The sequence below is a fragment of the Alexandromys fortis genome, unplaced genomic scaffold (genome assembly GCF_014885135.2).
Source record: "Alexandromys fortis isolate MF-2015 unplaced genomic scaffold, M_Fortis_MF-2015_v1.1 scaffold_311, whole genome shotgun sequence".
Taxonomy (NCBI): domain Eukaryota; kingdom Metazoa; phylum Chordata; class Mammalia; order Rodentia; family Cricetidae; genus Alexandromys; species Alexandromys fortis.
In genome coordinates this window covers 250310-278253 of record NW_026068208.1, presented here as the reverse complement: position 1 = coordinate 278253, position 27944 = coordinate 250310, and the positions used below count along the sequence as shown (strand labels likewise).

The 27944-nt window shown below is 39.1% G+C and overlaps 1 protein-coding gene across 1 annotated transcript in view; it reads right to left on the bottom strand.

Annotated features, from left to right (window-relative positions):
- Positions 1-27944, bottom strand: part of Dync2h1 (dynein cytoplasmic 2 heavy chain 1) — a 226796-nt gene that overhangs the window by 155472 nt on the left and 43380 nt on the right. The window contains exons 29-43 of the mRNA XM_050130242.1: positions 26358-26470; positions 24651-24770; positions 23054-23204; positions 20536-20741; positions 19386-19568; positions 16559-16741; positions 15776-15999; positions 14852-14967; positions 12357-12556; positions 11120-11384; positions 9356-9563; positions 7450-7579; positions 5438-5593; positions 3970-4229; positions 2264-2510 (exon numbers count right to left, since the gene is read on the bottom strand). Of these exons, the coding sequence (XP_049986199.1) occupies positions 2264-2510; positions 3970-4229; positions 5438-5593; positions 7450-7579; positions 9356-9563; positions 11120-11384; positions 12357-12556; positions 14852-14967; positions 15776-15999; positions 16559-16741; positions 19386-19568; positions 20536-20741; positions 23054-23204; positions 24651-24770; positions 26358-26470 (2762 nt within the window). The remainder of the gene's footprint in view (positions 1-2263; positions 2511-3969; positions 4230-5437; positions 5594-7449; positions 7580-9355; positions 9564-11119; positions 11385-12356; positions 12557-14851; positions 14968-15775; positions 16000-16558; positions 16742-19385; positions 19569-20535; positions 20742-23053; positions 23205-24650; positions 24771-26357; positions 26471-27944) is intronic.

Here is a 27944-nt window from a genome sequence, read left to right as displayed (position 1 = left end):
CACCATCCCTGACATCAAGCTCTAGTATAGAACTACAGCAATGAAAACAACTTGGTAGTGGCATAAAAACAGACAGGACAGCCAATGGAACTGAACTGAAGACTCTCATTTCATACACTATGAACATCTGATTTTTGACAAAAGAACTAAAATTATATAATGGAAAAAAGAAATGATGCTGATATAACTGGATGTCAACATGTAGAAAAATGCAAATAGATCCATATCTATCCCCCATGCACAAAACTCAAATCCAAATGGATCAAAGACCTCAATATAAATCCAGCCACATTGAACTACATAGAAGAGAAAGTGGGAAGTAGCCTTCAATGCATGGGCACAGTAGACCACTTCCAAAATATAACACCGAGACACTGAGAGCAACAATAAATAAATGGGACCTTCTGAAACTAAGAAGCTTCTGTAAGGCAAAGGACACGGTCAATAAGACAAAAAGGCAGCATACTGACTGGGAAAAGATCTTCACCAATCCCATATCAGACAGAGGACAGATCTACAAAATATACAAAGAACTCAAGAAACAAGATGTTAAAATATCAAATAAACCAATTTAAAAATATAATTCAGATCTAAACAGAGAATTCTCCACAGAAGAATCTCAAATGGCTGAAAGACACTTAACTGTTCAACATTCTTAGTCATCAGGAAAATACAAATCAAAACACTCTGAAATATCATCTTACACCTGTCAGAATGGCTAAGATCAAAAACACTGATGACAGTTTATGCTAGAGAGGATGCAGAGTAGGGGGAACACTCATCTATCACTGGTGGGAGTGTCAACTTGTACAGACACTTTGAAAATCAGTATGGCAGTTTCTCAGCAAATTGGGAATCATTCTACATCAAGTCCAGCAGTACCACTCTCGGGCATACAACCAATCATACTACATGCTCAACTATGTTCATAGCAACATTATTCATAATAGCCAGAACCTGGAAACAACCTAGATTCCCCTCAACCAAAGAATGGATAAAGAAAATGTGGTACATTTACACAATAGAGTACTACTCAGTAGTGAAAAAAACAATAAAATCTTGAAATTTGCATGCAAATAGATAGAACTAAAATAAAATAAAATCCTGAGTGAGGTAACCCAGACCCAGAAAGACAAGCACGTTATGTACTCACTCTTAAGTTAATATCAGATGTAAAGCAAAGGATAACTGACCTATAGTCCATGATCCCAGAGAAGCTAGGTAACAAGAACCCTAAGAGAAACAGACATGGAGTCTCCTGGAAAAGGGAAATAGACAACAAGAACTCCTGAGAAAATTGGGAGCTTTCGGGGGAGTGGTGTGGAAGAAGAGCACAGAGGAGAACAGGAGGGAACAGATGGTCAATATGGGAGAAGAACAAAGAGGGGGAGCAAGAAAAGAGATACATTGATTGAGCGAGCCATTAAGGAGCTAGCGTGAAACTGGGACTAGGGAAATTCCCAGAAGTTGACAAGGATGACCCCAGCTAAGCAATAGTGGAGAGGGAGCCTGAACTGCCCTTCCCCTGTAATCAGACTGATGACTACTGTAATTGTCATCATAGAACCTTCATCCAGCAACTGATGGAAGCAGATGCAGAGATCCACAGTGAAGCACCGCACCAGTCTGAGCTCCCAAAGTCCAGTCAAAGAGAGAGAGAAGTGATAATATGAGCAACTGGCCAAGACCATGATGCAGAGACTCACTGAACTAGCTGACGTGAGCTAACAGGAGCAGACTAACAGTCCCCGGACTGACAGCAGAGGAACAAGCACAGGACCAAACCAGACCCTCTGAATGTGGGAGACACAGGACCAAACCAGACCCTCTGAATGTGGGAGACACAGGACCAAACCAGACCCTCTGAATGTGGGAGACATTTTAATGACTGGGCAAACTGTGGGGACACTGGCAGTCATACAAAGATTTATCTCTACTGCTTGAATTGGCTTTTTGGAACCCATTCTCTTTGGAGGGATACTTTGCTCAGCCTAGACATAGTGGGGAAGGCCTTGATCCTGCCTCAAAACAATGTGCTAGACTTCGTTGACTCTCCATGGGAAGCCTTCCTCTCTCTGAGAAGTGGATGGAGGTGAGGTGGGAGGGAAGGTAGAGGGACAGAGAGGAGAGGAGGGAATGGAATCTGGGATTGGTATGTAAAATGAGAAAAGATTATTTTTTAAAAAATTAACCAATTTAAAAAAGGAAAAACAAAAAGCCAACAGACATATTACAGGCAAAAGCATCAGTTGCTGAGACTTACCTGCTGGAGGAAAGCCACCAAAGTGCTGGTCCCCCACTTATCAAGCTTGGGCAGGTTGATATCTTTTAGGTACAAAACAAGTCTTTCACAATCTTTTGGTCTGTACACTCGGCCAGTGTTTGTACTGATTACCATGCAAGTCTGGCTCAGCTTCTGCAGAAGATGCCGGGAAGTAGTCTGAGCGCTGCAGTGGACCGTGGCAATCTCCGTGGAGCGGAGCTGAGAGAAGGCGTACCTGAGCAGCATCCTACGAGAGACAGGTGACATCTCAGGAGAGATGGGTAACACTGGGTGAAGTTCACTGGGAAAATGTGTACAATAAAACACTCCTTATACTCAATATGAAATTGATATCTTTTTCTGAATTATTTCAGATTATGTTGAGAAGGAAAATAATAAATATGATACGGTTTCCATCAACACTAAAATAACTTTCTAATTTTTCTTTTTTTTTTAATTGAAAAAATTTCCACCTCCTCCCCACCTCCCATTTCCCTCCATCTCCCCCCATTCCTCTCCCCCTCCCACCACTTAGCTCCCCCTCCCTCTCCAGTCCAAAGAGCAGTCAGGGTTCCCTGCCCTGTGGGAAGTCCAAGGTCCTCCCCCCTCCATCCAGGTCTAGGAAGGATAGAGACAAAGACCCACATTGGAGCACTGGAATGATCTCCCAAGGCCCAAATGAGGAGCAGAAGGAGGGAGAACATGAGCAAGGAAGTCAGGACTGCAATTGATGCACCCACCCACTGAGACAGTGGGGCTGATCTATTGGGAGCTCATCAAGGCCAGCTTGACTGGGACTGAAAAAGCATGGGATAAAACCGGACTCTCTGAACATGGCAGACAATGAGGGCTGATGAGAAGCCAAGGACAATGGCACTGGGTTTTGATCCTACTGCATGCACTGGCTTTGTGGGAGCCTAGCCTGTTTGGATGCTAACTTTCTAATTTTTAAAGTAGGGGTGTATTTTATAAAATATTCCTAGAATTCTTGAAGATCTCATAAGTTCAGTTTTACAAGGTATGTAGAATATATTAGTTTTGTTCCCCCATAGTTCACGGAAGTACTTTAAGTTCCCCAAGAGTTTTGTTTCATTAACTACCCTGATTGTATATATGTAAAACTAATAATTCAGGTTTACTCCTAACCTAAAACATAAGTGAAGCAGGCACTAAACAGAAGTGAACTGCATTGAGCTAGACACTATTTTTAATAAGAGCGCAGACTCACCTGGTAAATTCATGGCTTACGCACACAGTAAGGTGTAAGTATGTATACAGGATTTAATTTTTGTGACTCTATGTACAAAATCTTTTTAAAAGTTTCTTTTTTCTTTTTTCTTTTTTTGTTCTTTTGTTTTGTTTTGTTTTGTTTTGTTTTGTTTTGTTTTTTGAGACAGTGTTTCTCTGTAGCTTTGGAGCCTGGCCTCGAACTCACAGAGATCCACCTGCCTCTACCTCACGAGTGCTGGACTTAAAGGCTTGCGCCACCACCCCCCAGCTAGACAGTATTTTCTAAGCCCACACAAACTGGCAGAGAAAATGACACTTCTCTGCAGTGATTTTTTTTTAAATAGGAGGTAACAGTAAGTGCCCTCTATAAAAATGTCAGTGCTTTGTAACCAAAAGAAACATAGTGTGCTTTTTTTAAATCCTTGAGGAGAAGGAGGCAAATTCACAGTATATATTTTTGAAGACATTTTTCTTACCCTTTGCCACATCCCTCTGGTCCTACGAGAATAAACGGCTGTTTAGTATCAGAACTCAGCCAAGGCTTGAAATAATCTAGACCTCGCTGCATGTCAGGGGTCTGGATGACAGGGAGGGAATGGCCACTGCTGAAGTCATCAGCTGTCAGGCTCTCTGGCTTCTTAAGCACGTAGGATGCTAACTGTCCTCGATCCATGTCATAGTAGGTGTCCATTGGTCTGTGAGGGTCTGGAGGGGACTCCCTGGCCCAGTTAAAGACCTTAAGAGGGAAACATTGTAACAAGGAGTTTTTACATATTCCTAACAGTGGATAACTGTTCAATACATCAAATTGAGTATCTCCACAGTAAATCACCTCATTAAGTAAGTTTATATACATGCCACTTCTAAGGAAATTTTAAAATTAAAATAGTATTTTACCTCAATATGATATATATAAAGATATCAATTTGATAGAAATTTATAGACCAAGTTATAAAACATATCCAAGTTTTAATAGAATTCTTACAAATTGCAGACTTTAGGAATGCTAACGCCCTTTATTTCCAACATTTCCCAGAACTGACTTCAGCTATACCCACAGCATTCAATGGGTTATTCTGCTCCGTGATACTGAAAGCTGTTGTCTGTTCCTAAGAGTATTTCAGAGCAGTGGACAGGAGGGTGCTGGACAGTACGTGAGAGGGAAGGGGACACATACAACTACAGAAAAGCTAACGGGACAGAGAGAGCAGCTAATGACGGTACTAAGCAACAGTGAATGGAACACTGTGTTGGTCTTATTTAATCATTCCAGGGGGAAAAGTCCCTTGTGGGTCCCAAGAGATGGGTAAGAGCACTAGTTGCTCTTCCAGAAGACCTAACTTTAATTCTCAGCACTCACAATCAACATAACTCTATTTCCAGTTTCTGAGAATCCAACACCGTATTCTGGCCTCCTCCACAGGCCCAGGTATGCACATGGTGCACAGACATACAGTCAGAAAAACATCCACACACAAAAAAGAAAAGAAAACAAAAGACCCTTATGACATAAAGAAAAATGCCTTTCTAACCAACTGGCTCAATTATTATCTAACATTATTAGAGAATTAGAAATATTCCAGCACTTCTAAGTGCTAACACTAAATAAAAATTTGAAGATTATTTAAAGCTAAATGAAATATTGGAATATATTCATAATGTTAAGTAGATTCAAGCCTAACTTAAACTTTTATGTTCAAAGCCTTAGCCTATTACAAAATACCATAAAATTTTAAGACTATAAGAAACCCTCAGTTTGATACACAGAACCATGTTTACATATGTTACATGCATGTAGACCTATATAGATACATATGTCCTGTTAGTCTACCAAATGCATAAATTCATAACTAGAAAGTTTTCACACCTTTGAATTGTATCACTGTGTGTTGAGACTTAAGGGTCAAGAGGAGCTGAAGACTATGGTTGGAAAATGCTCCTTACCTCCTTGGTGAATTCCAAACGCGATTTCATGTTTAGATTTCCACTCAGGCCTCGTATGAGATTAATAATAAACTGGTCATGATCTCTGCATCCATGGAGGTGGGACAAACCATTCATCACAGTACCAACCAAACTTGTTTCTACCACATAGTCATTCTGTCGATTAAAATTCACAGAACCAAGGTAGGAAAAACAGATGTTAACCAGCAAACGCAAAACCATACAATTCGACACAGACCACTGCCAAACAACCTTTGAATTCATCTCTCTCATTTCTAAAAAAGTATGGATGTTATTCAGATTACATATATACTTTGAAAATACCAAAATAAATTTAAAGGTAATTATGTGCTTTGAACTATAAATGCTGAAATTCTCAAATAATTACATGACATATAGCCTCAGACTGAAGAATATACATATACATTTTTAAAACTTCAGAGAACAGCTAAGGTGTGGTTCACCTCTGAGATGCCCGCCAGTTTCATGTTTTGAGGCCTGTCTCTGAACTCTAACACTGCTGTATAGGTACAATCTTTAACAGGTGACATCCAGTTGGTGCGAGTTGGTCCTAGGTGACCCTTTATTCACATTTACAGCCACCCTGGTTCTGGCCTGTTTTCTCTGCTTCCTTTTGCCACCAACATGAGGCATGGTGATGCAAGGAGTCCCAGGTCCAGCAGGCAGTCTGTCTCTGGCATCTTTTCCCCAGACAGTTTATGTCATTAAAGTGAGAACTACAGAGCCTAGTAGTGCTGATGCCATGAGACCTGTTACCTTACTGAGTCGATGCCTGTGTGAATGCTTGAATTAGGGTGTGCTACTAGACAGAACAGACTTCAGGCATCTCAGCACCAGACGACTGCCTGCTCACTCTTCTTAACAAGCTTGCTTTGGGGACTCACAATGGGGCATGATAGGTTTGGTCCCTGCCCTTGAGGAACTTGCAGGTGAGTGCAGACAGAGACTAAAATGGCAGGTGAGTGTTAGGAAGAAAGCAAGGAAGGAGACACCCTCCTTGGACTGCAGGAGCAGGAAACCCTTCCTTTTCTAATGACTGGAGAAACTAATTAATCTGCAATATTTTAATACTCATTTCAATTTCTCCCACTTTCATCTGTAAAAAGCAGAAAAACAAATATAAAATGATTAAAAACAATAGCAAATTTTCAATTTTTGTGTATTTTGATCAATATGAAAAAACTAAAACGCTGGATCAAGCTCAGATTAATAGTCATGTGACTTTAAAGAAACTGCTGCTTTTTAATTTCTGTTTAATAAATATGTTTGTTTTCACAAAATTAATAACATGAAAGGAAAACCATATACTTTTTAAAATTCATGTATGTGTGGAAGCCCCCTGCAATCTTCTACTCACGCTTCATGGTAAAGCACTCCAACAGATCAGTATCCCGCCATGCTGCTGGATGGTGACGATGTGTTTAGGTGGCATTCATTGCCCAGGGACACCCTTCTCTAGGAAGGTATGATCTTACTAGCTTTCATCTCAATCCTCATGTATTAGACTTCACAAATTTAGATGTCCATTTTTATTGTATAAATTTCAAATATTACTGTAAGTAACTCACTGTCTCTTCTGTGTTTTAGTATTAGCTTAATAACGCCTTTAACATATTAAATATATTTAACATATCATACACGTGATACAATGTGATTCTCACAGTTTCAGAGCCATTAGTTATCCACATCAGGGAAGCAAAGCAGAGCAATTATGAATAGTAAAATGAGACAAGATGGTTTCCCACCAAGAAAAAGACAGTCTAGTACTCAAGCTTTTTAGGTAAGTTAGACAAGATTCTATAGACACAGAAATGAAGGCATCTTAAGACTAGCTAATATATGGAATGTAAGAGGACAGGAAAGGGACAGCAGTGATGGCATCCACTCTGCACTCCGGTCCCAGCAGAGCTCTACAGACGGCAGGACACACAAGCACAATTCCCAACTATCCATCCCATCTCACTGCTCATCTAATACCTTGGCCAGCTCACCTGCTTTAAAACCCACTGCAAAGCTTTTGAAAAATAATCTCCAATCCAGTTCTCAAGGTTACTTCTGTACTCAGCAGGCTGATTCCTCAACCAAGATTTTATCAGAGAATTTAGATCCGTCTCTTCATCACTACAAGGGTTAACACAAACATGCCAGTTATTCAGGAAGAAATTGCCAACTAACTTCAAACTAACTCCTGTCTATCAAGCACCCATCTGTCAGCACAGAAAGCCAGCACTGGTGACTTTTGTGTATGTGCATGTACGTGTGTGTATGCAGATCTGTGTGTGCTGGAGAATACTAGCAGTATTCTAGACCCTACTTAAAAGTTCTCATTGGCCTCTCCATGGATAAATGCTCAGCAACATCAAGAGACACAGCAACCTAAGAGTTAAAATATATTGCAATGAAATCACACATGTTCATTGTGCCTCATACAACCAATATCCAGGTCACCAACAGCTCACAACCCTCTGCAGCAGTCTGTGATCTCCTGCTAAATAGACACAGCACCCTCACAAGGTCTGTATCTTTTGATGCTCCATAAATGGCAGGCTCACTCTTGTACAGTCTTTCTACTATGTTTAAATCAATGTAAAATACACAATAAATATTCAATAAGAATTTTTAAATTTACCTGTAAACTTACCTTTTATTACAATATTGTTATAAGATTACAACACTGAATAAATGATAAATTTACACATATATTACAATGAAACTATATACCTAAAGTAATATTATTTTAATAATTTACTCTGATATCAGCTGAAGTTTATAATTAGTTAAATATAAATGTCTCTTAGAATACCTAGTGAAATAAGCAGTTAAATAATTTGAAGACAAAATCTCAACCCAAGTGATTACAGCAATGTGCCATTCACAACATATGAAATATAGGCATAATAAATAAGAAATTCTAAACATTTTCTTTTGAAGCCCAGTTCTTTCTTTTTTGATTTATTTACTTTTATTTTATATGCCTGCAGGTACGTTTGTGTGAGAATGTATCTTGGAGTTACAGAGCTGAGTTGTAGGTGGGTGCTAGGAATTGAACCCGGGTCCTCTAGAAAAGCAGTCAGTGCCCATAACCACTGAGTCATCTCTCCAGCCCGGAATTATAAATATTTTTGCCAAACTATTACTCATTTGGGAAAATGAAACTGGTCCGATGTCCAGGTTGTGGTCCTTGACCGACTGAATATGTGATACCTAGAACACCCAGTACTACTCATCTGTGCTTCTCAGTCCACTGGAAAAGGAAGAAATTACACAGGAAAGAGGTTGTCATGCTGGAAAACACAAAGGCTTTGCTACAGACCTATTATACCTGAATTAGTCCTAACCTCTTTTGAATTTATAACTCAGTAACTAAGATGTGCTACTGGGATTTAAATGCTATGTACTAGTACTTATTTAGTATGCTTACATCAGTGAATTCAATCACAGTATTGAAAAATGTTTAAAGGAAATTAAGTACTTTCTATTCTCTTAAAGAAAATAATACTTGGGGGCTGGAGAGATGGCTCAGAGGTTAAGAGCACTGGCTGTTCTTCCAGAGGTCCTGAGTTCAATTCCCAGCAACCACATGGTGGCTCACAACCATCTGTACTGAGATCTGGCGCCCTCCTCTGGCGTGTGGGCATACATCGAAGCAGAATGTTGTATACATAATAAATAAATAAATCTTTAAAAAAAAAAGAAAAGAAAATAATACTTGACCGAATTGCTAAAAGAATTCATATATAATAAAAATAACTATAAATCAATTAAAATCTAAGCAAAAACAGTTAATCATAGATGCAATCAACATGTATACACTATTCATTATATTCTTAACTTAGTTATGAAATCAAAATGGTAATTAAAAAATCATCTGGTATATAGAAATGATCTGTGACTTACCTAAGAAATATCATTCCCATTCTAGATATTGTGGCTGGTGAAGCACAGCTTAAATCATGAGTTTCAAATACAAAGTTAACATTTGGGCCAAACTGAATCCTTTCTCCACTTGGCATGGTGAGTAGCCGATTATCGTCCAGAACAGAATTCAGAGATTCTATCCACTCAGGGTCAATGTCACCATCACAAATTATCCACGAGCTGACTTCTATTTCCAAGTCACAAGAATGAAGACTTTAAAAATACACACACACACACACACACACACACAAACACACACACACTGCTGTGTACTGCACACACAGATATGCCAACAGCTACATAAAACACTTTTATGTAACTTTCATTACTCACGACTAATTTCCATCTTAATATAAAGAGCAGAGTTGAGCAAGCTGCAGTGTCATGGAAACAACGCTACATGTGTGCTAGAATTACATGTGGGTAATCTCATCTCCACTGCCCAAAGCTCACCTACAACCCCTAAGATACTATTTTGGTCTCTAGCCATACAGATTGAATTCACAATATTCCTTTAAACATAGTGAGTAATGTGGATATTCCTATTCCAAAAAGATACCTCTAAAATAATCTCCCAAACTATATGTTTGGTCAAATCAGTAGAATATATGAATGTTTGCTACATAATGTCTCTTTGAGAAATACAGGAAACTTAACTTTCATGAGAAAACCCTGACTACTGCCATGTTTTCAGTGTTTTCAAGGACGACCCAAGGCGGGAAGCGCATCAGCCAGGCCGCACACACAGTGCCTGCAGTCTTTGTAAGAGCAGACACATTGTACCCATCCTTTCTAAAGTCAGAGTGCTTCAAACTCTCCTGGGACCTTTGAACAATGAAGGAAATGTCATCAACAGTGTGAGAAAGGGTGGTATGTGTCTTAATTTAAAGTAGTATTACAAGAAAAATGAAGAAACTGCATTGGAAAGCCCTCCACTGGCATCAAGTTCTGAATAATTTACCAACTGCCTTTCTTGAAAAACTACTAATTAAGGCTTGGCAAAAGTAGTCTATGGAGATTCGGGTCAAAAATTGTCTTTAAAGTCATGTCAAATCAAGCCAAGAGGCACAAGCCAGTACTCTGGAGGCAAAGGCAAACAGACTTCATGAATTCTAGGCCAGTCTGGATTACAGAGCGAGTTCCAGGCCAAGGCTACAATAGTGAGATTCTGTCACAAAAATAAAAAATGAAAATGAAAAACAAAACAAACAACTAAGCTGAGAAAATTTAGACCAAGAAGTAACTAAACTTTTTTACCATTTCAAATTGCAAAATAGCTCAGAATGATTCATTCACACTAACAACTTAGTGATGTTCAAATGCATTAATTACACTAACAAGGCATATGTCAACTAATTCATCAAAGATTTTATATGCATTTAGCAAATTAGTTATGAATTATATTTTAATAAGTTACTCTGAATTTTGATAATATTAAAAGTTGCTATCAAGTAATAAGTCAAAAGACAGCATGACCCAAGTATGGTTGGTGGCGGGCACCTGTAATCCTAGCATTTGTAAGGCTAAACTATCAGGAGGACCATGGGTTCCTGACCAGCCTGGGCTACGGAGTGAGACTCTATCTCAACAAAACAACAATAAAAAAAGAGTACAGCTGCTAAAATATCAAAAGAACATCATTACAAAGTGTGTTAAATCACACATATGTCTTAATAAGAACATTATAAACATATTACATTATTCTCTAGGTGTTATTAGGCAAAGAATTAGACAGTGACCAACCTTGAGGCTCACGAACTACTTGGCGAGCACTATTTGTCAAAACACCATCCGACCACTCTCTTGTGTCCATGTCAATATGTCCTAGTAACTGGTGTCTGGGCATAGCTTTGGGATTCATAGTGTACTGTTTTACTACTTTGCCAGTTTTACAAAGTGCAGCCCTTAACATTCTCCAAAGGGTAGACTTGCCAGCACCACTTGGGCCAACAATAACAACTCCTGTCCTCTGGCGCAGCTGTTCATACAACTCCAGAGCCTTCTTCATCTGAGGAAAGAAACGGGTTCACGTGTAATCCATGTTCAGTCACACTCAGCTCAACTGTCACTCCGCAAACACGTTTCTACTGTAAATGTAAATTAAGTCTGACTTCTCCACTGGAAATGAAAACCTCAAGTAGACCACTAGCTAAATAAATTGGAACACATTTCCAATGTGATCTTTAAGTTCAACATCTGTCTTTTAAAGAGGTTGCTTGGCATGAAGTTGAAAACATACACCTTTTATTTTGTTTAGTCATTTATTCATTCAAATACACGATTTCCCTCAGTTACAATTCATATTCTACTCAACAAAAATTGAAGGGAAATGTTCATTTTAATAACAATTTGTGACACATAAAGAAGCTCTGTTAGGGGCTGGAGAAATGGCTCAGTGGTTAAGAGCACTGGCTACTCTTCCAGAGGTACTGAGTTCAACTACCAGCAACCACATGATGGCTCACAACCATCTGTAATGAGATCTGGTGCTCTCTTTTGGCGTGCGGTCATACATGGAGGCAGAATGTTGTGAACATAATAAATAAATAAATAAATCTTTAAAAAAAGAAGCTCTGTTAGAAGAATTCCTACGAATAAATTATCAAAGTGCAACTAAATCATATGTAATCAATAAGCAAAAGTTCATATGACCCTTCTATCCATCTATCACCTACAACTTGCTGGGATGGGCAGGAACCAGGAATAAAACTTTGAGCAAAAACATACATAGATGCTGTCTTTCCTGAAGATTCCCATCTGGTGGAGAGGTAATACATCCTTAACATTAAACATGCATCGAGGACAGAAGCAATGACAAACAGAGCAAGGGTCCCTAATCAGAACGTGAAGACCTAAGAAGCATCCTGGAGTGAGATTAAAGTTGAAAGACAAAAAATAACTGAAAGATGGCTGATAATGACTGTAAATCAGAATAAACTAGGAAAGGGCAATAATCTATGACAAATATCCCTGATGTTACCTGATTGGGTATGACTTCATAATTGGCCTCCTCGAAGACTTGCTTTAACGCAGCACTCAGTTCGCTGTATTCCACTTCTTTAAAGTCAATTCCAGGGAAGACATCCTTGATCAGCGCATCAAACCGGGTGCAATCAGCAAATGTGAATTTTGACATTGTATTAAGCCTCAATGCTTGTACCACAATATGATTTTCATTAACTACAGAAAAAATTTTATTTTAAAATTACTTTTATTATCAATTCAATGGTGATAAAACATTTTAAATAAGATAGAGCCTTGATATCATTACTAATTATTAAACAGCATGTTAGGCACATTTAAAAACAGTAAATCATAACTACTATACTTCCTTTTCTATGTTTTAACTGCCGAGAAATAGATTCTGATATACTGGGATTTGAATTATATCAGACATTCATACTAAAAACCATAATTTTCATGTACATGATTTCCATTTGGATAATACTTTCCCTTTTTTTGTAATAGGATCCTCTTATGGTCAAGTAGTTTAAAAATAATTACTATTTTTTTTTTAGTTTTACATACAAGAGTATTAAGTTTCTAAGACAATGACGTGAAAATAAATACTACAATTAGCATTCCACTTTAGCTAGCAGTTCTCAACCTATAGGTCACAACTCCTTTGTGGTGGTCAAACAACCCTATAACAGGGGTTAGTTAAGACCATCAGAAAACACAGATATTTATATTACAATTTATAATAGTAGCAAAATTACAGTTATGAAGTGGTAACAAAAAAATTTTTTATGGTTGAGGCTCACCACAACATGAGGAATTATATTAAAGGGCCACAGTATTAAGAAGGTTGAGAACCACTGCTCTAAGCAGTAATCTTTAATTAATCTTTAGCTAACTGGCTCAAAAAAACATTTTTTAGCTAAGTGCAAATGCTCACATTATTAGCAGATTCTTAGTTTTAAGGCTATTCTAGGCTAAGCAATAAAACACAGGAAGGCAAAGATACTGTATTGTGTTTCCTGGCATCTCCCCACCCGGGTTGGCTATCAGTAGTTGACAGGAAGAAGAGTGGCAGCCCCTGAGTTTATTTCAAGCGCTGAACTCATAGTCACTTGTATTTACTACATATGAATTTTGAATATTTCTTCAAAACCATCAAAAATAGAAGCTATTTAAGATCTTCACAAAACAACTGTCTACCTTTAATAAGTCAATCTAGTGACAGAGCTCAAGTAACTGCTTTTTTGAAGACATGAACCTTCAGCACAAACAAGTAATTTTATATTATCCTTTTCCTATGCTCATACTGGAAGTCTTTCTTCAAGCTGAAGTTTTTCATCTAGTACTTTCTGTGGAGCTGGATCAGGACAGAAATTGCTTAAATTCGTTTTTATTGTAAAATACTTTTCTTTCTCCTTCAACTATGATTGATAGTTTTGTAACTTAATTTTTAATAGCAACCTGGAAAACATGAAAACTCAGCCTCTCTGGAAGGCAAATATCCATGGACACACGGTCATTCATTCTGCACGGATGGAGAAGAGCAAGAGCTTTCCATGAGCCAAGTGTGGTCTGAGTTCGTGCTGATGTTCAGAGCTCAGCTATCCAGGAACAGGGAAGGAAAAAACCTTTAAAGAAGCCGCAGTGGTGCAGCCACTGCCCAGGGTTGAGAGGCAGAGATTAATCTCCGCACCTCACTTTGACAAGATTTACAGCCAAAAAGCAGAGAACAGGGGAAAATATCAATTTTACAGTATAGAAGGCTAGCCGGCGTCACCTTCACCAAGGGAAGAAAGCCAGCATCCCACACCACGCACCTCACGACAGTACATGACAAACAGCACTGCTTCTTCCTCCTTCTTCCCACTCAGAGCCTCATCCAATCGCATATACTCCTTTGTCTATTGGCCAGAAAAACACCGTGATGTGTTTCCAACATCTCTGCTAAAAGAGGCTCATGCTCCACAACACTGAACCCTCCTAGAAACTTTGAGGGTGGTTTTTTACAGTCTGGGGATGAACAAGCCACTCGGAGATGCTTTCTTTGACGCTGGGGTTGGGTTTGCTTTATTTTGATGCAGGATCTCATCATGTTTCCCAGGCTGACCTAGAACTGAGTCTTCCTGCCTGAGCTTCCTCAATTCTGAGACTATAGCATATGTCAGAGCCTCTGATTCTATGAACATCAATTTTGAAAGCAAGGGTATTTGATTATTCTTTTACACATTACTACTACTTTATATAAATCAACCCCTGAATTTTCTTGTAGGACATTAGGTTAAAATTCGAAAAAAATCAGAATAATTTATAAACTTTAAGTTAAAAAGAATACAGCTAAATTGCTCAATTAATTGATATAAGTACATCACACTACTGTAAGATGTTAAAAAATAGAGAAATCTAGGCAAGGTTTACAAAAATTTTCAACATGGTATCTGCAACCTTTCTGTAACATAAACTACTCTAAATCAAAGCATATTTTTAAAGTTCAGTACTTTAACTAGATAATCATACCATCTTGTTTTGTGCCATTTTTCTTCAGCTGTTTCAGAAGATTCCCACTCCCTCTGAGAACGGTCTTCAGAGCTCTCAAGCCCCAATCATAATGCTGCTGCGGTGTCAGAAGTTCCCTGAAGCAAAGATGGCCAAAAGGTTAACTCTGCAAGAAATTACTTTTAGCACCACTCCAAAGAAATGTAAACTGAGCTGTAGTAATTAATACTAGAATTTCATTAATTGACACAAGAAAATCAATCACACAAAATAATCACTCCAGGAAGCAGATGGAGGGAGAATCACAAGGAACAAGGTAAACCTGTCATGAAGAGTCAAGGGCAAGCAGCTATTCCTGTCCTCACAAAAGCTTCCATTGCCCAGCCTACTCCCCCTCCTTACAACCCTGGTTCTCTATGATCCACTAAATGATATGCACTAGAATTCTGGGTTGTCTAGGAGAATAAAAATTAACCTCTACTTCTAGAAATAAAACATGGAAACATCCTCTAGAGAGCGGCAGCTTCTGAGTGGTCAGCTGGGAAACTGGGGAAATAAGAACCATCTAGGCAGAGTCCACATAAACATTGTGAAGAGAAACCTCAAGTTAGTGACAATTAGGAAAAAAAACTGTCAGGTGTGGTGGCGCACACCTGCAATCCCAGCACTAGGGAGGCAGAGGCAGGCGGATCTCTGTGAGTTTGAGAGCAGTCTGGTCTACAGAGTTCCAGGACAGCCAGTGCTACACTCAGAAACCCTGTCTCCGAAATAAATAAATACATAATTTAGAAAATAACTGTTTTAATGAAGATGTCTTCTTATGACTTGGAATAAAATATATCATATCTATATGACCAACAAACTCAACATATAAACTAGAAAAATATGAAAATACAAACCAATCACTGGAAACACAAAATGTGAACATTAAATGAAAAAACCCACCTAGATAGGTTGAAAATAGCAACCAATTTTCTGCCCAACTCTTTAGCATCTTTGAAGCCCTCTGAATAGAGAATCACTTCTGCAATAAGATCATTGTCTGGACGTGACATCGCCACTGGCCTGAAAAGCTGCTTAAGATTGTCAGGAAGCTTTTGTCTTCCTCCATAACCTTTTCCAGCAGGATTCATAGTGATAAAAATTCCAGAGTTAGAATTTATTTCTACCTGAAATATTAATTAGAATATAGGCATTAAAGATTTTAAAGAGAGAAATTTTATCATAATACAATTTCTATGCATAAATTCCATATCTTCGCAAAAGTAACCTCCAATATACTAAACACATCCTTACGTAATACATAATGAGCAGCTCATGAACTCACTACATTATAGTGGATTTACTTCATAATACGTTTTCAAAGAACATAAGTTTAAGAGTGGATAACTGACTTCAATGGCTATTTACTCACAGTATGTCTTTGGAACTCATGTCAAAAAGTGATTAGAATATAGCTTTCAGAATTAGACAACCTTTGATTCAAATCAAAGATCGCTACACTTGTTATCAAATCTTGGTTTCTTCATCCATAAAGTAGAGTATTTGCATTCGAGGGCTGTACTGAGTATTACAATGAGATAATACATTAAAGTACTATATACACTGTGTTCAGAAACCTGAGAGCCATTTTAAAGATAAAAACTAGAAACACGGTCACAGAGTAGAGGCAGCAATGCCCACAGACCAGCACAGGAGGGATGCCAAGTCACAGCAGGTGTCCCTTACCTCTTTGCCAAGCAGCTCACAGACAGTTCTGTGGTTCTTCAGAGCATCCTGAATGGTCTGGATCTGCATGGAAACAGCTGACAGTACAGCTTCTTCCAATCTGTTGAACTCATCAAAGCAACCCCAGGCCCCACACTTCACCAAACCAACAAATATTCGCCCCATTGACTTCACATCAATGCCCTGAAAAGATAAAAATATTTTTCATTTTAAAATGATGAAATTCTCTAGTGCTAGTAATAAGTTGATATTTTGTGCAGATAAACAGATTAACTAATAATTTTATCCATCAACATCTCCTTTCTTTTAAAACAAAATTAAGGCAAGAAAAGTGGTGCATGCCTGTAACCCTAGCTCTTGGAGAAAGGGACAGAGTAACAGTGAGTGCTAGTCCAACCTGGGCACATAGATCCTATGTCAAAGAAAGTCTAACCTGGGCTACATAGAGAGATCCTATGTCAAAGAAAGTCTAGAGGTGGGAGAAGATTACAAAACTACTCCTTCAACTTCAGAGCAGTTTCAAGGACAATGTTCTCTAAAGAATATAAAGCTAAACAAAGACAAGAATTCATTTCAGTCTTTTTTGTTTTTGTTTTTGTTTTTCAAGACAGGGTTTCTCTGTGTAACCCTGGCTATCCTAGAACTTGTTTTGTAGACCGGCCTCAAACTCTAAGATCTGCCTGCCTCGGCCTCCCAGGTCTGGGATTAAAGGTGTACAGTACCAACACTAGGCACATTTCAATCATTTTTAAGTCAAAGTAAACCACCACACGCACACACACACAATGTTGTGAAAACACTAAGATGTATTTAGTGGTTTTTTGTTTTGTTTTTCTAATTGAGAATTATCCTTTCTAAACAATATTTTTCTCCAGTGTAGTACAAACTTTGGAGGTTTATGTTGGGGTGCCAGACTCCTTAAACCTCTCAGGATTCAGAAGAACCGCTATCGCAGGTGAAAACTGGCTAAACTGAAAGCAAATGAAATAAATTAGCTCACATGATTCTTTTCATTATGTCCCATTTATTCTTCCTGCTCTCTCGATGTTCCTCACTGTTCTCTCATCCCACAAGGCTTTTAGTTTACACAGAGACATAATTAACAATTCTCTGGTAACTAAAAATCATACCAAGCATGCATTTCTTAGGGCTAACAAGATGTCTTACTACTGTCTGGGGTGTGAGGCGGGGCTGTGACTCTCTCCTGTAGATACCAGGATTAGTTAAGGATGGGCCTAGAAATCAGTTTAGAATCTAAGAAGAGAAAAGGGGAATTTGTGCATCAACTACATCTGTGTGGATAGTTAAAAAACACTACAGTGTTGTGCACTCTGAGCACTTCCACAGCAGTTGGGAACACAGCCTTTGTGGTAACCATGGCAACCAGCATAGTCTATGGAAGGAAAACAGATGGTATTTGTGCCTCACCCAACCAGGGCCAACAGTGCTGTGAGAATGCTGTATCCTCTGGCACCCAGGTGAGAAGGAATTCCTTTTTCTGGGGCTGGTTAGGCGACCCAAGCTTCTCTTCCTGTACTTCTATAAGTAAGGGCACAAACAGCTAATTTTCTAAACTAAGATCTTGTTTCAGTGAAACCAAGGTGGAGGTAAATACAGAATAGTAATTAATAACTTGTTAGAGTAGAGCAAAGGTCAGCAGATTATGCTTTCCTGAGTCTGCTGCTGGAGAGTTCAGGGTCGCCCAGACCTGTTTATCAACAAGGGCAACCATGCTGTCTTTTCCACTCAGTGCCTGGCTTTTGAGGTTCTTATGTGGTTATTTGCAAAACTCTTTTTCTTGTCCAATGTCCTGTCATAAAGGGCAATTGGGGGGAGGGGCTAGTTTTATGTGGATTTGACTATAAGAACAAAGGTTTCTTTGAGTGAATATTTTCACACCAGAGCCCCACAGTGTGGGGAGGGTCATCTAGCTATTGCTCAATGATTTATGTACCACTGAGGTATTTTGGGATGAATCCCACTATGAAAAAGAGGAAGACTATGGCTTCACAAGATTTTTACAGAATTGACAGGACTATTCAAAAGATAGTGTTCACAAAGCTCTGCAAATCAAGGCTCTCCACCAGAATATACTCCTGTGGGAATATCTAGCTCATGTGGAATTCTCCTCTGTATGCTGTGATTACCACTAATGAATAAAGAAAACTGTCTTAGGTCTGTGATAGGGTAGAGCAGAGCTAGGTGAGGAAAGCTAAACTGAATGCTGGGAAGAAGAAGGTGGAGTCAGAGAGAAGCCATGGAGCCACCGCCAGAGGCAGACATAGTGGAACCTTGCTGGTAGGCCACAAGCCTCATGGTAAAATATACAACAATGGAGATGGGTTAAAAAGAAACTAGAGCTAATGGGCCAAGCAGTGATTTAATTAATATTTCAGGTCTGAGCTAACGAGCAGCCAAGCGGTCTCCCTGCAACAGTCAGCTGTACTTTTACTGTATAATGCTTGTGGTCCCCAACAACAAACATTCATTACACATTTTAAAATGTTTCTTCACAGTAAAGTTTTCCTTAGTAAAGTTTGAGAAATGTACTATGTACAATCTTGCAACACTTTGTCAATTCAAGCCAAATTTTTTGTTTAATTGATTTAAAACTAGGATGATTTTAAATTGAATGTGGTAATGTATGCTTATAAAGCTGACAATTGAAATAATGGAACTACATAGGCCCAGGAGTTTGTGGTCTTCATAGACAATAAAGCAAGACATCACCATTAGTCAGTGATTTGAAAACAAAATCTTCCATATGAATCCACAAGAAAAATAATCCAAACATTTAGCAGTATGTTTTCACACTTATTGTTTGTACCTCGTCACAATTAAAAACTAAAACTTGTCTCCCAAGAAGTCCGCCTAGCGCCTTCACTGACTCAGTTTTCCCAGTTCCAGCAGGTCCATAGGGATTCCCTCCAAGTCCCATCTTCATGGCTTGAGTCAGAGTTAGGTAGCATTTGTCTGTCAATGGCGTATAAACCAGCTTGGGAGCGTTACCCTGCATAAGGGAAGCATGGTGTTAGCCCACTCATGTTTTACTCCATCCAAGGTAAAAAGCCTCATTTGCAACAAACAGGTTTAACTGTTTAACACAGAAGACATTCAAAACTTTTCTTAGTTAAATAAATGCAGAAGGCAGAACCTGGAATAAAACAAGTATTACGTCTCATTGTGGCCTGAAAGACTTGACCACAGTCAAGTTTCCAAATAGTCTCTTTCATTCTTAATGAGGGCATAAAGACAATGCTAAGGACAAACATCCAAATATGTATTATGCAGCTAACATGGCACTTCATACTTGTTAACTCACTAGCTTACTTTCTGGGGCCCCAAAGTAAAAATAATCTTTAAAATAATAATGATTAATTTAGAAAGTGATTCTCAAGTTTTCTATGCTATAGGAAGAAGACACTCAGGCGCCTCCAGTCACTTGTAGGACTTGTCACCTTTTCCTTGCAGAAGGCTAACTAGCTGCTTGCTGCCCAACACGATTACGCCAATGACTGCGTCATTTAGATAGAAAACAGGAGAAAGGATACAACTGGGTTTTTTAGAACAAATTATATGCATTAGATCATTTATCTGAAAAAGTCTTTTCCTTGTAAACTGACACCCTATCCCATTTACAGTCCCAGCACTGACAAGACACACAAGCTCCGCTGCTTTACTGGCGCTGTCTATACAACTCTCCTGAGTTAAAGATAATCTCAGCTTCAACATGAGTGCTCCTCCTGGGAAAGAATCATCTCAGAGAATTTGATAACAAAGGCAATGTGAAAATTTTTGAAAGTAGAATAATGTTTTACTTTTTCTTTTACAGAACCTTGCAAATTATGAAACAAAAGACAGTCAAAAAATACTGAAATAGAAGTAATTATGTCATCCAATAGCAATCACCTTTAAATAGTTTCTGCTCCCTGCCCTCCCTGCCCCCGAAAATCAAATGCTTCTACCAAGAGTCTTACCTGGTACTCGTATGTATACTGAAGTTCAGAATCCACCATTTGAACATAACATGTATGGTCACTTTTCATATAGAATCTAACTTGTTTCTTCCAAGCCCAGTCATCAGTTGTATGAACTTGAACTTGGTTTAATTGCTTCACAATATCAATATTATGAATAATATCAAGAATTAGTGCTTTAAGCTTAAGCTCCAGAATGCCTGATTCTACACATAAAAAAAAAAGACACAATGTTAGTGAGAGTTGCATCCTATGCACACATATGCTATGTCAAAGACTCTAAATGGTGATTTCAAGATCCACTGCAATACTGTAATAATATGAGTCATATAAAACCGACAGTCAACAAGAAATAGCAAAACTGCAAAAGGCATAAAATTCAGTAAAACGGAGGAACCCAAGAAAGGAAGCACACCCCGTCCTCTTCCCCTTTAAATAAAAGCAAAAACCCTGCATTCAGTGGTCTCATGGCTCAAAACTAAAGAGCAGGTAAACTGGGGGTGAGAGCCAGAGTCACAACTGCTGAAATGCCCACAGGAAAGTGACCGTCTCTTGTTGTTGCTCCTTTTCTATCCTGAGTCCCAGGCCATACAATCAGAAGCTGAGCCTGGGACAAAACAGAGCTCTCACAGGCCTCTAGCTAAAGTCTGAGAGGCAGGAAATGTCTCAGGACACCCTAAAACACTGACATGAAGGACTCAGAAAGACCTAAAGCTCCAAAAGAAGGTATCAGCCCCCAAAATTCGAGGAGAAATCCTTGAGAAAAGGATTTATTTTCTCAAAAAGAAAATCCAAGAGAAAAAGGCGAACCCCACTAGTTCACTGTCCTCTGTTCTCCCATGAGTAGCACAGCCAACAGATGCATTCAGAACACACAAGAGCACAAACAAACAGAAATGCAACTTCCAGGCCACAGAACCCAAAGGAGCGCAGAGAATGCCTCGTATACAACAGAGGATGAGGGGAGGACTCAGATTTGCTCATAAACTCCACGCTGCCAAGAGGCGATACAGTTCAGGAACTGCCACTGGCTGTCACACACATACCACACATGGGCTGGAGTCAAACAGCAGAGTCTGGAGAGACACCGGCACTGCAGGACACAGCCCAAGCCTTGTGACTCGTGTCACTCAATCAAAAATGTCCACTTGCACCTGAGTCAAGCAAGATGCAAACACTCATAACAGAGACGACCAGGACACACTTCACAACTATTTAACACTTACAGAGGCCAACCATTTGAGTCTACATAGAAACAGACAACTGCCTGGCACCAATGCCACAATACAGCAATCAGAAACAGCTACGCAAGACTTTAACCACAGTTTAAACAGTGCCCCACCAAGCTGGAGGTGAGGACGCACTGTATGATCCGGCACTCAGCGGGCTCATCTGCTTACATGAGACCTTGCCTCAAACAACAACACACTCCAAAAGATAACCGGCACTTCAGAAATGAATGGGAACAATGTCAACAAAGAAAACAACACATGAAGAAATAGATAGAAATTTCATAGATGAAAACTATAAACCAGATTTTTTTTCTAACTGCAATTTAAATGTATATAATACTTTTATTAAATCTTTGAGAATTTATTATAATGTTTTGATTATATCTATCCCCGCTACTCCTGCAGCTCCTTCCAATTCACTCTCCCTCTCTCCAACCCCATCTCCCAACACATTCCTCTTCTTTTAAAAATATTCGTGTTAACATATGTAATAAATATATATAAGAACACTGTTTATAGACAGTTGCACATCACTCATCAGAAAACACGAAGTGAAACTACAGTGAAATGATGGTATTTCGGGATGCTGGAAGGAATGAAGTGCTAACCCATAACAACCAATGAGATACCCCTCATAAACAGAGGAAGAGGGATTCTGAGGAGGATGCACACGAACAGCCGGCAAGCCTACTCTAAGTCAACAGTTAACAGCACCAGAGATGGGAAAATAGCACCAGAAGGAAGCCTGGAGCACGCATTGAGCTATATCTTTTGAGTCCATTCGTTTTTTCCTCTCAACTCTTTAAACTGCATCTTAGAGTTAAAATCAAAAACTATAATCTCATGGAGTGTCAGTGTATATAAAAGTAACCTGAGAGAAGGATAAAGAAACTTACAGGCAAAGCTTCGACTTTCCACCTCAAGTAGTACATACTGATTTTGATTATGAGATAAAAAGTATAAGCCAGACACTGTGGCACACCTTTAATCCCGGCACTTGAGAGGCCGAAGCAAGCAGATATCTGAGTTTGAGGACAGACTGGTCTATAGAGCAATTCCCAGAAGCCAAGGCTGTATAGAGAAACCCTATCTCAAAAGAGCAAGAAAGGGAGAGAGAAAGACAGAGAAAAAGGAAAGGAAAGGAAAGGAAAGGGGAGGGGAGGGGAGGGGAGGGGAGGGGAGGAAAAAGGGAAGGGAACCTTAAGTATACCGTAAGTCACTGGAGGACAGATTGGTGAGTATAAAGCACTCAAGACAGACACCAACAAAAAGTTCAGTCTCCATACCTGAGTTCCCTGGGTCCCCGGAACTTGTATCAACACTGGTATAGTGCTCTAGTTTAGCTACCAGTTGTGTTTCAATCTGGTGGAGGCTGTGGTCTTTAATGGCATTTTCTACATCTTCAGTAAACTTGATCTGCTCTGCCAAGCACAGTATCTGTTGCAGAACAAGAAAAATTACTCTTCATGTGTATAAAGTTCCGCTATTGCATCTTTGTCCTATATTACACATACCAATATTACTAAACAAAACACAAGATTATTAAGTCAACATGAGGTGGCTATCATCTTCCATCTTCATATTATAATATAAAGAATGATAGAAATAGTATAATACATACACACACACACACACACACACACACACACATATATCCCAGCTAAAATTTACCCAAGGAAAAAGTTTTCCACATAAAATGGTATCCTGGTTTCACTGAAATTTTACCTAAGTTCAGGCAGTTCAGGACTTAAAAGCGAGCTAGGTCATTTTGTATTCCGGGCTTCCATGTGATTTCTAGTGCACACGTATTACCAGTATTGGCCCTTATAACACATACATCCTCGTTTTTCTTTAAACTATTACTAAAAACCTTAAAACTTCCTAGTTTTCAAATTCTACCTCAGCACCAGTTCCAGAATTCTGAAAAATGAAGACAAAGACTAGATTTGAACAATATTAAAAGATTTTAGGAAGAATGATTTCAGTTACACATGAAATGGTATCACAGTATCACTGTTTTCACCTTCTCAGGGGAAACCCCTGAGAGTTGTTTGGATTGGGAGGGGCTAGAATCAGATCCTTTACCACAATTCCCATTCTGTTTAATAATAAAAAAAAAAGTCCTGTGCATACCCTTTCATACGTGTGCATCACAGCACGTGTGGAGTTCAGAAGACAGCTCTACAAGTTAGTGCTTCCCCTCCACCCTGTGGACCGCAGGAATCAAACCCAAAACATCAAGCTTGGTGGCAAAATGTTGAATACGTTGTTCTGTGAGAACTTACATATCAATGCTTATCTAAGAGCTAAACCACTAAGGGCCTACACCTGTTAACATTGATCTGGCCAAATCCTAAACAAAGCAGCACACTGAACCCAATCATTATTAGTGTTCCATCACTCCACAGCCAAGAACAAGGAATATAAGGAATTGTATCTAGAATCCAGTGTTACAGGCATGCACTGTTGTTAACGTTGATTTGCAGCCATCTCTATAACCCACCATGAGGCCTGGCTTTGAGGCTCCTAGCCAGTATTCTAGGTCACTGTTACTGGATTTCATCTAAGTTCCTCCCAGTTCCAGCATCTGAGATGACCCCATGAGATGGGACAGCCATGGTACAAACCTCCTTTTCAGTGACCAGGAGGCAGGACATCAGCTTCTGCCCAATTTCCTCCCCCTAAACTTCCCCCAGGGAACTGATGGAGCCTACAAATAGCCTGCTGTTGTTGTACGCTTCATCCTCCCTTCAGGGCTGAGGGAAGATGGCATGGGTTTGTGAAGGAATATATATTGTTGGTAAGTACTAGCCAAAGGATATAAATTCAAGCTATCTGAAGCAGCTGGCCCGTGCCTACCATACCCCAGCAGAGTCCCCTCACCTGGGAAGGGAACAGAGACGGGTCGATGGCACCCTGTGAACTCCTCCCAGCAGTAACACATTCTTTCAACAACTGTTTCAAAGTTTGCTTCATTTCCAAAGCCAAATCATTCAACCATGCCTGATAGTGAACAGAGAAAACAGTAAGTATGTGTCATGAAAAAAATACAGTCTCTGCCTAGCCACACTCCTTCAGCTAAGACGGGATGCGAATTCTTAGAGACCACACTCCGCAGATGCACTATGTGCTGTATCATTATTATTTAAAAAGTTTGAGAAAAACAGTTTTGTTGTTGTTTCTTTTTACTTCGAGACAGTGTTGAGTGTGAACACTCACACTGGGGGTCAGTACTGAGTACCACTGACTGACTGGTCTGATATAAAAACCGATGCCCAAAGGAACCCTGTCAATTCATTATTATGACAAACCTATAAAGTCCTAGGCAAACATCTAGCTGAGTCTCCTGGTGCTCTAGAGATCAGGAAAGTTCAGCCACAGAAGGGGCTCCTCATTAGAAAAATATTAAAGGAGGGATTCATTAGGGTGAACATACTACAGGAGGGGGCATCAGACTGCCTTTTAAGCTGATTTTGCTTCAATGTCCCAATAGTACCTTTATCTGCTCACTTGATTATAGGTAACATGATGAACTGCAAGCTAGCGAACTCGGTGACAGAAGCATGCCTCGCATGCACAAAGCCCACTACATTACACACACACACAGCTAAATAACGATAGCTATGAAAAATAACACTACCAATCACTACTTAATAGTTTGCATATACAAAATATATGCATGAGAACTACAGCTATCGCTCTTTGTCCTTTCCTAGGTTTACTCTAAGCTCCAGTTTTTACTCATCTGTAAGCACTTGCCAGTACCGAACACAGTACAAAGCCACCAAAGCTAAAAGCTGAAAACCTGAAGCTTGGTGTTGTAGTTTGCTCAAGAGTGTGAGGCAGGGGGATGACTTGAATCCAACCTGGTGCACATGAGGACCAGGTAAACTAAAGCTTCGTGTATGCAAAACGGGAATCTCTCATTGTAGGCCACAGAGATGTTCTGCTAATCACAAAAGTTCCCGGAACCTCGACTTCCACTGTACTGCCTTACTGATCTAGTCCCTATCTTAGATCCTAAGCTCCTCCCTCCACTCTGCCAACTGAGGGAAAGAAAAACACAAAACTCGTAACCAACAATGTCAGCTACTTGGCAAATGTCAGTGCTTTCAGTCACCTGATTAAAATGCTTGAAATCCAATAGGATGTTGAGGCCTAACCAGGAGTGAGCCTGAAGATTACAAATCAAAGTGATACAACCAACTAGTTTACCCAAATCATCTCATAAAACTCATAAAAAAAATAAAAATAAAAAGCCCTAAGACTTAATAAATGTTTCACAAACTGACTAGTGCGTTTGAAGCCATGTATTCCACTTAACTTTCAGAAGAAGGTCTTTGCAACAAGAGTTAAGCCCCATTTCCTTTGTGTCACAGAGCTGACACAAAGGTTCAGATGCAAGTACTTTTAGTACTTTTTACTCCAGAACTAAAATTCTTTATAGAATTAAATGCTGTATTTCAAAAACTAAATATCCATTCTTTTTAATACCACAACTTTTGGGAGCTCATAAGGCGAAACATTTTGAAGACTCAATTAATAGATAAAAATTTCATATGGCTCACTTCATGAACTAGGGCTGCTCACCTCCACATTATTTGACAGGAGAACTTTGTTTTTAAAAGGCACAACTTCTCCTTCTAGCGACTTCATTGCAGTTATATGTTTGGACTCCTCATCAAAGCACACACTGTTAATGCCTACAACACAAAAGCAACACGTGGGCTCAGGGCGCAGTTGGGCGCACGGCGCTATCCCATCAAGCACAGGACTCTGGATTACACCCCCAGCACCGCACACACAACAACTTAATTGAAAGCAGCAATGTAATGACAAAGAATTAAAGGGTAATGATGCATTGCTATATACACCCACACCCCACATATACTATATACTCAGATACAAGAGGATTATAATGTATGTGACAAAACATATATAGTAGCAGCCCTTGTTTTAAATGTGTTAATGAAGGAGAGTAAGGAAAAATACTTTCACTGGGTATTCTCATTACTAATTTTAAATATTGTATTAACATCTAACCATAACAACATTTACTGATGGTATCTTGTATGTATGTTTAACCATTAAATTTCATCATTTTCCAGGAAGAACAGGCATTCTAATCAACAAGCACATAGTAATCCATCAGGACATTTAACTCTCATACATTCTTGGCAGTGGACTATAACATCACAATCTCTTTGGACTATGACAAGAAAGTTTCACACAAAGCCTAAATAAACATTTACCTTAACTAAATGTTTAGATACTTTTTAAAATATATATATTAAAAAATATATGAAAGTTCGCAATAGTTTTATTTATCTTAACCCAAAACTGAAATAATCCAAAAGTGCAAACAGTAAATAGATAAATTCATTATCAGGAAATAGCTTTAGTTATGTCAGTTAATGGGACATAACCCACAGGTCATGAGGTGACCAGACAAAATAGAAACAACTCCAAAGCCACTGAGAAAGTAGATAAAGACATCACCATGACAGCGGCTAACCTGTGGCATCAGCCCAACTATACTGTGTTCAGCAGCCCTAGGTATGGTATAATCATTACTCTAAACCAAAAATGCTACCTATCAATGAGCACCTAAGGTACACATCACCAACTGTGCAGCAAGGTTCCAGGACCTGAACCTTTTTCTGGCTTTTATCTAATGCATCACCCAGATGAGTATCATCCTAAAGGTTGGGGGGGAGACAGAGAGATGATTTAACTACACAAAGTCCTTGAAATGTCAGAAACTGGTCTGTACAAATGAGATCAGTAACTGTCTGGGCAGTGGAATGGGAAGAACACTGATAACATGAGGGAATTCTCTGGGCTTATGGAAAGGTTGTGTATCTTAAAGTGGTGGTTACACAAGTATAGTGAGTAAAGAGAGAGACATGCCTACAGTTTCAGGTTCACAAGCACTGGAAACTGTATCATAAAAAAGAATGTAGAGTATTTGAGGTTCCATGGGCCAGGTTCTCTATCAATGACAAGTCAGAATTCAGAACACAAAAGCAACTATAACCAATATGGAAAGCTAACATGGATGACTATGTTTCAATAAAACCTTATTTTTTTTTCTTTTTTTTTTTTTTGGTTTGGATTTTATTTATTGATTTTCATTGAGCTAGAGCTCATTTTTCTCTGCTCCCCTCTCTTCCTCTC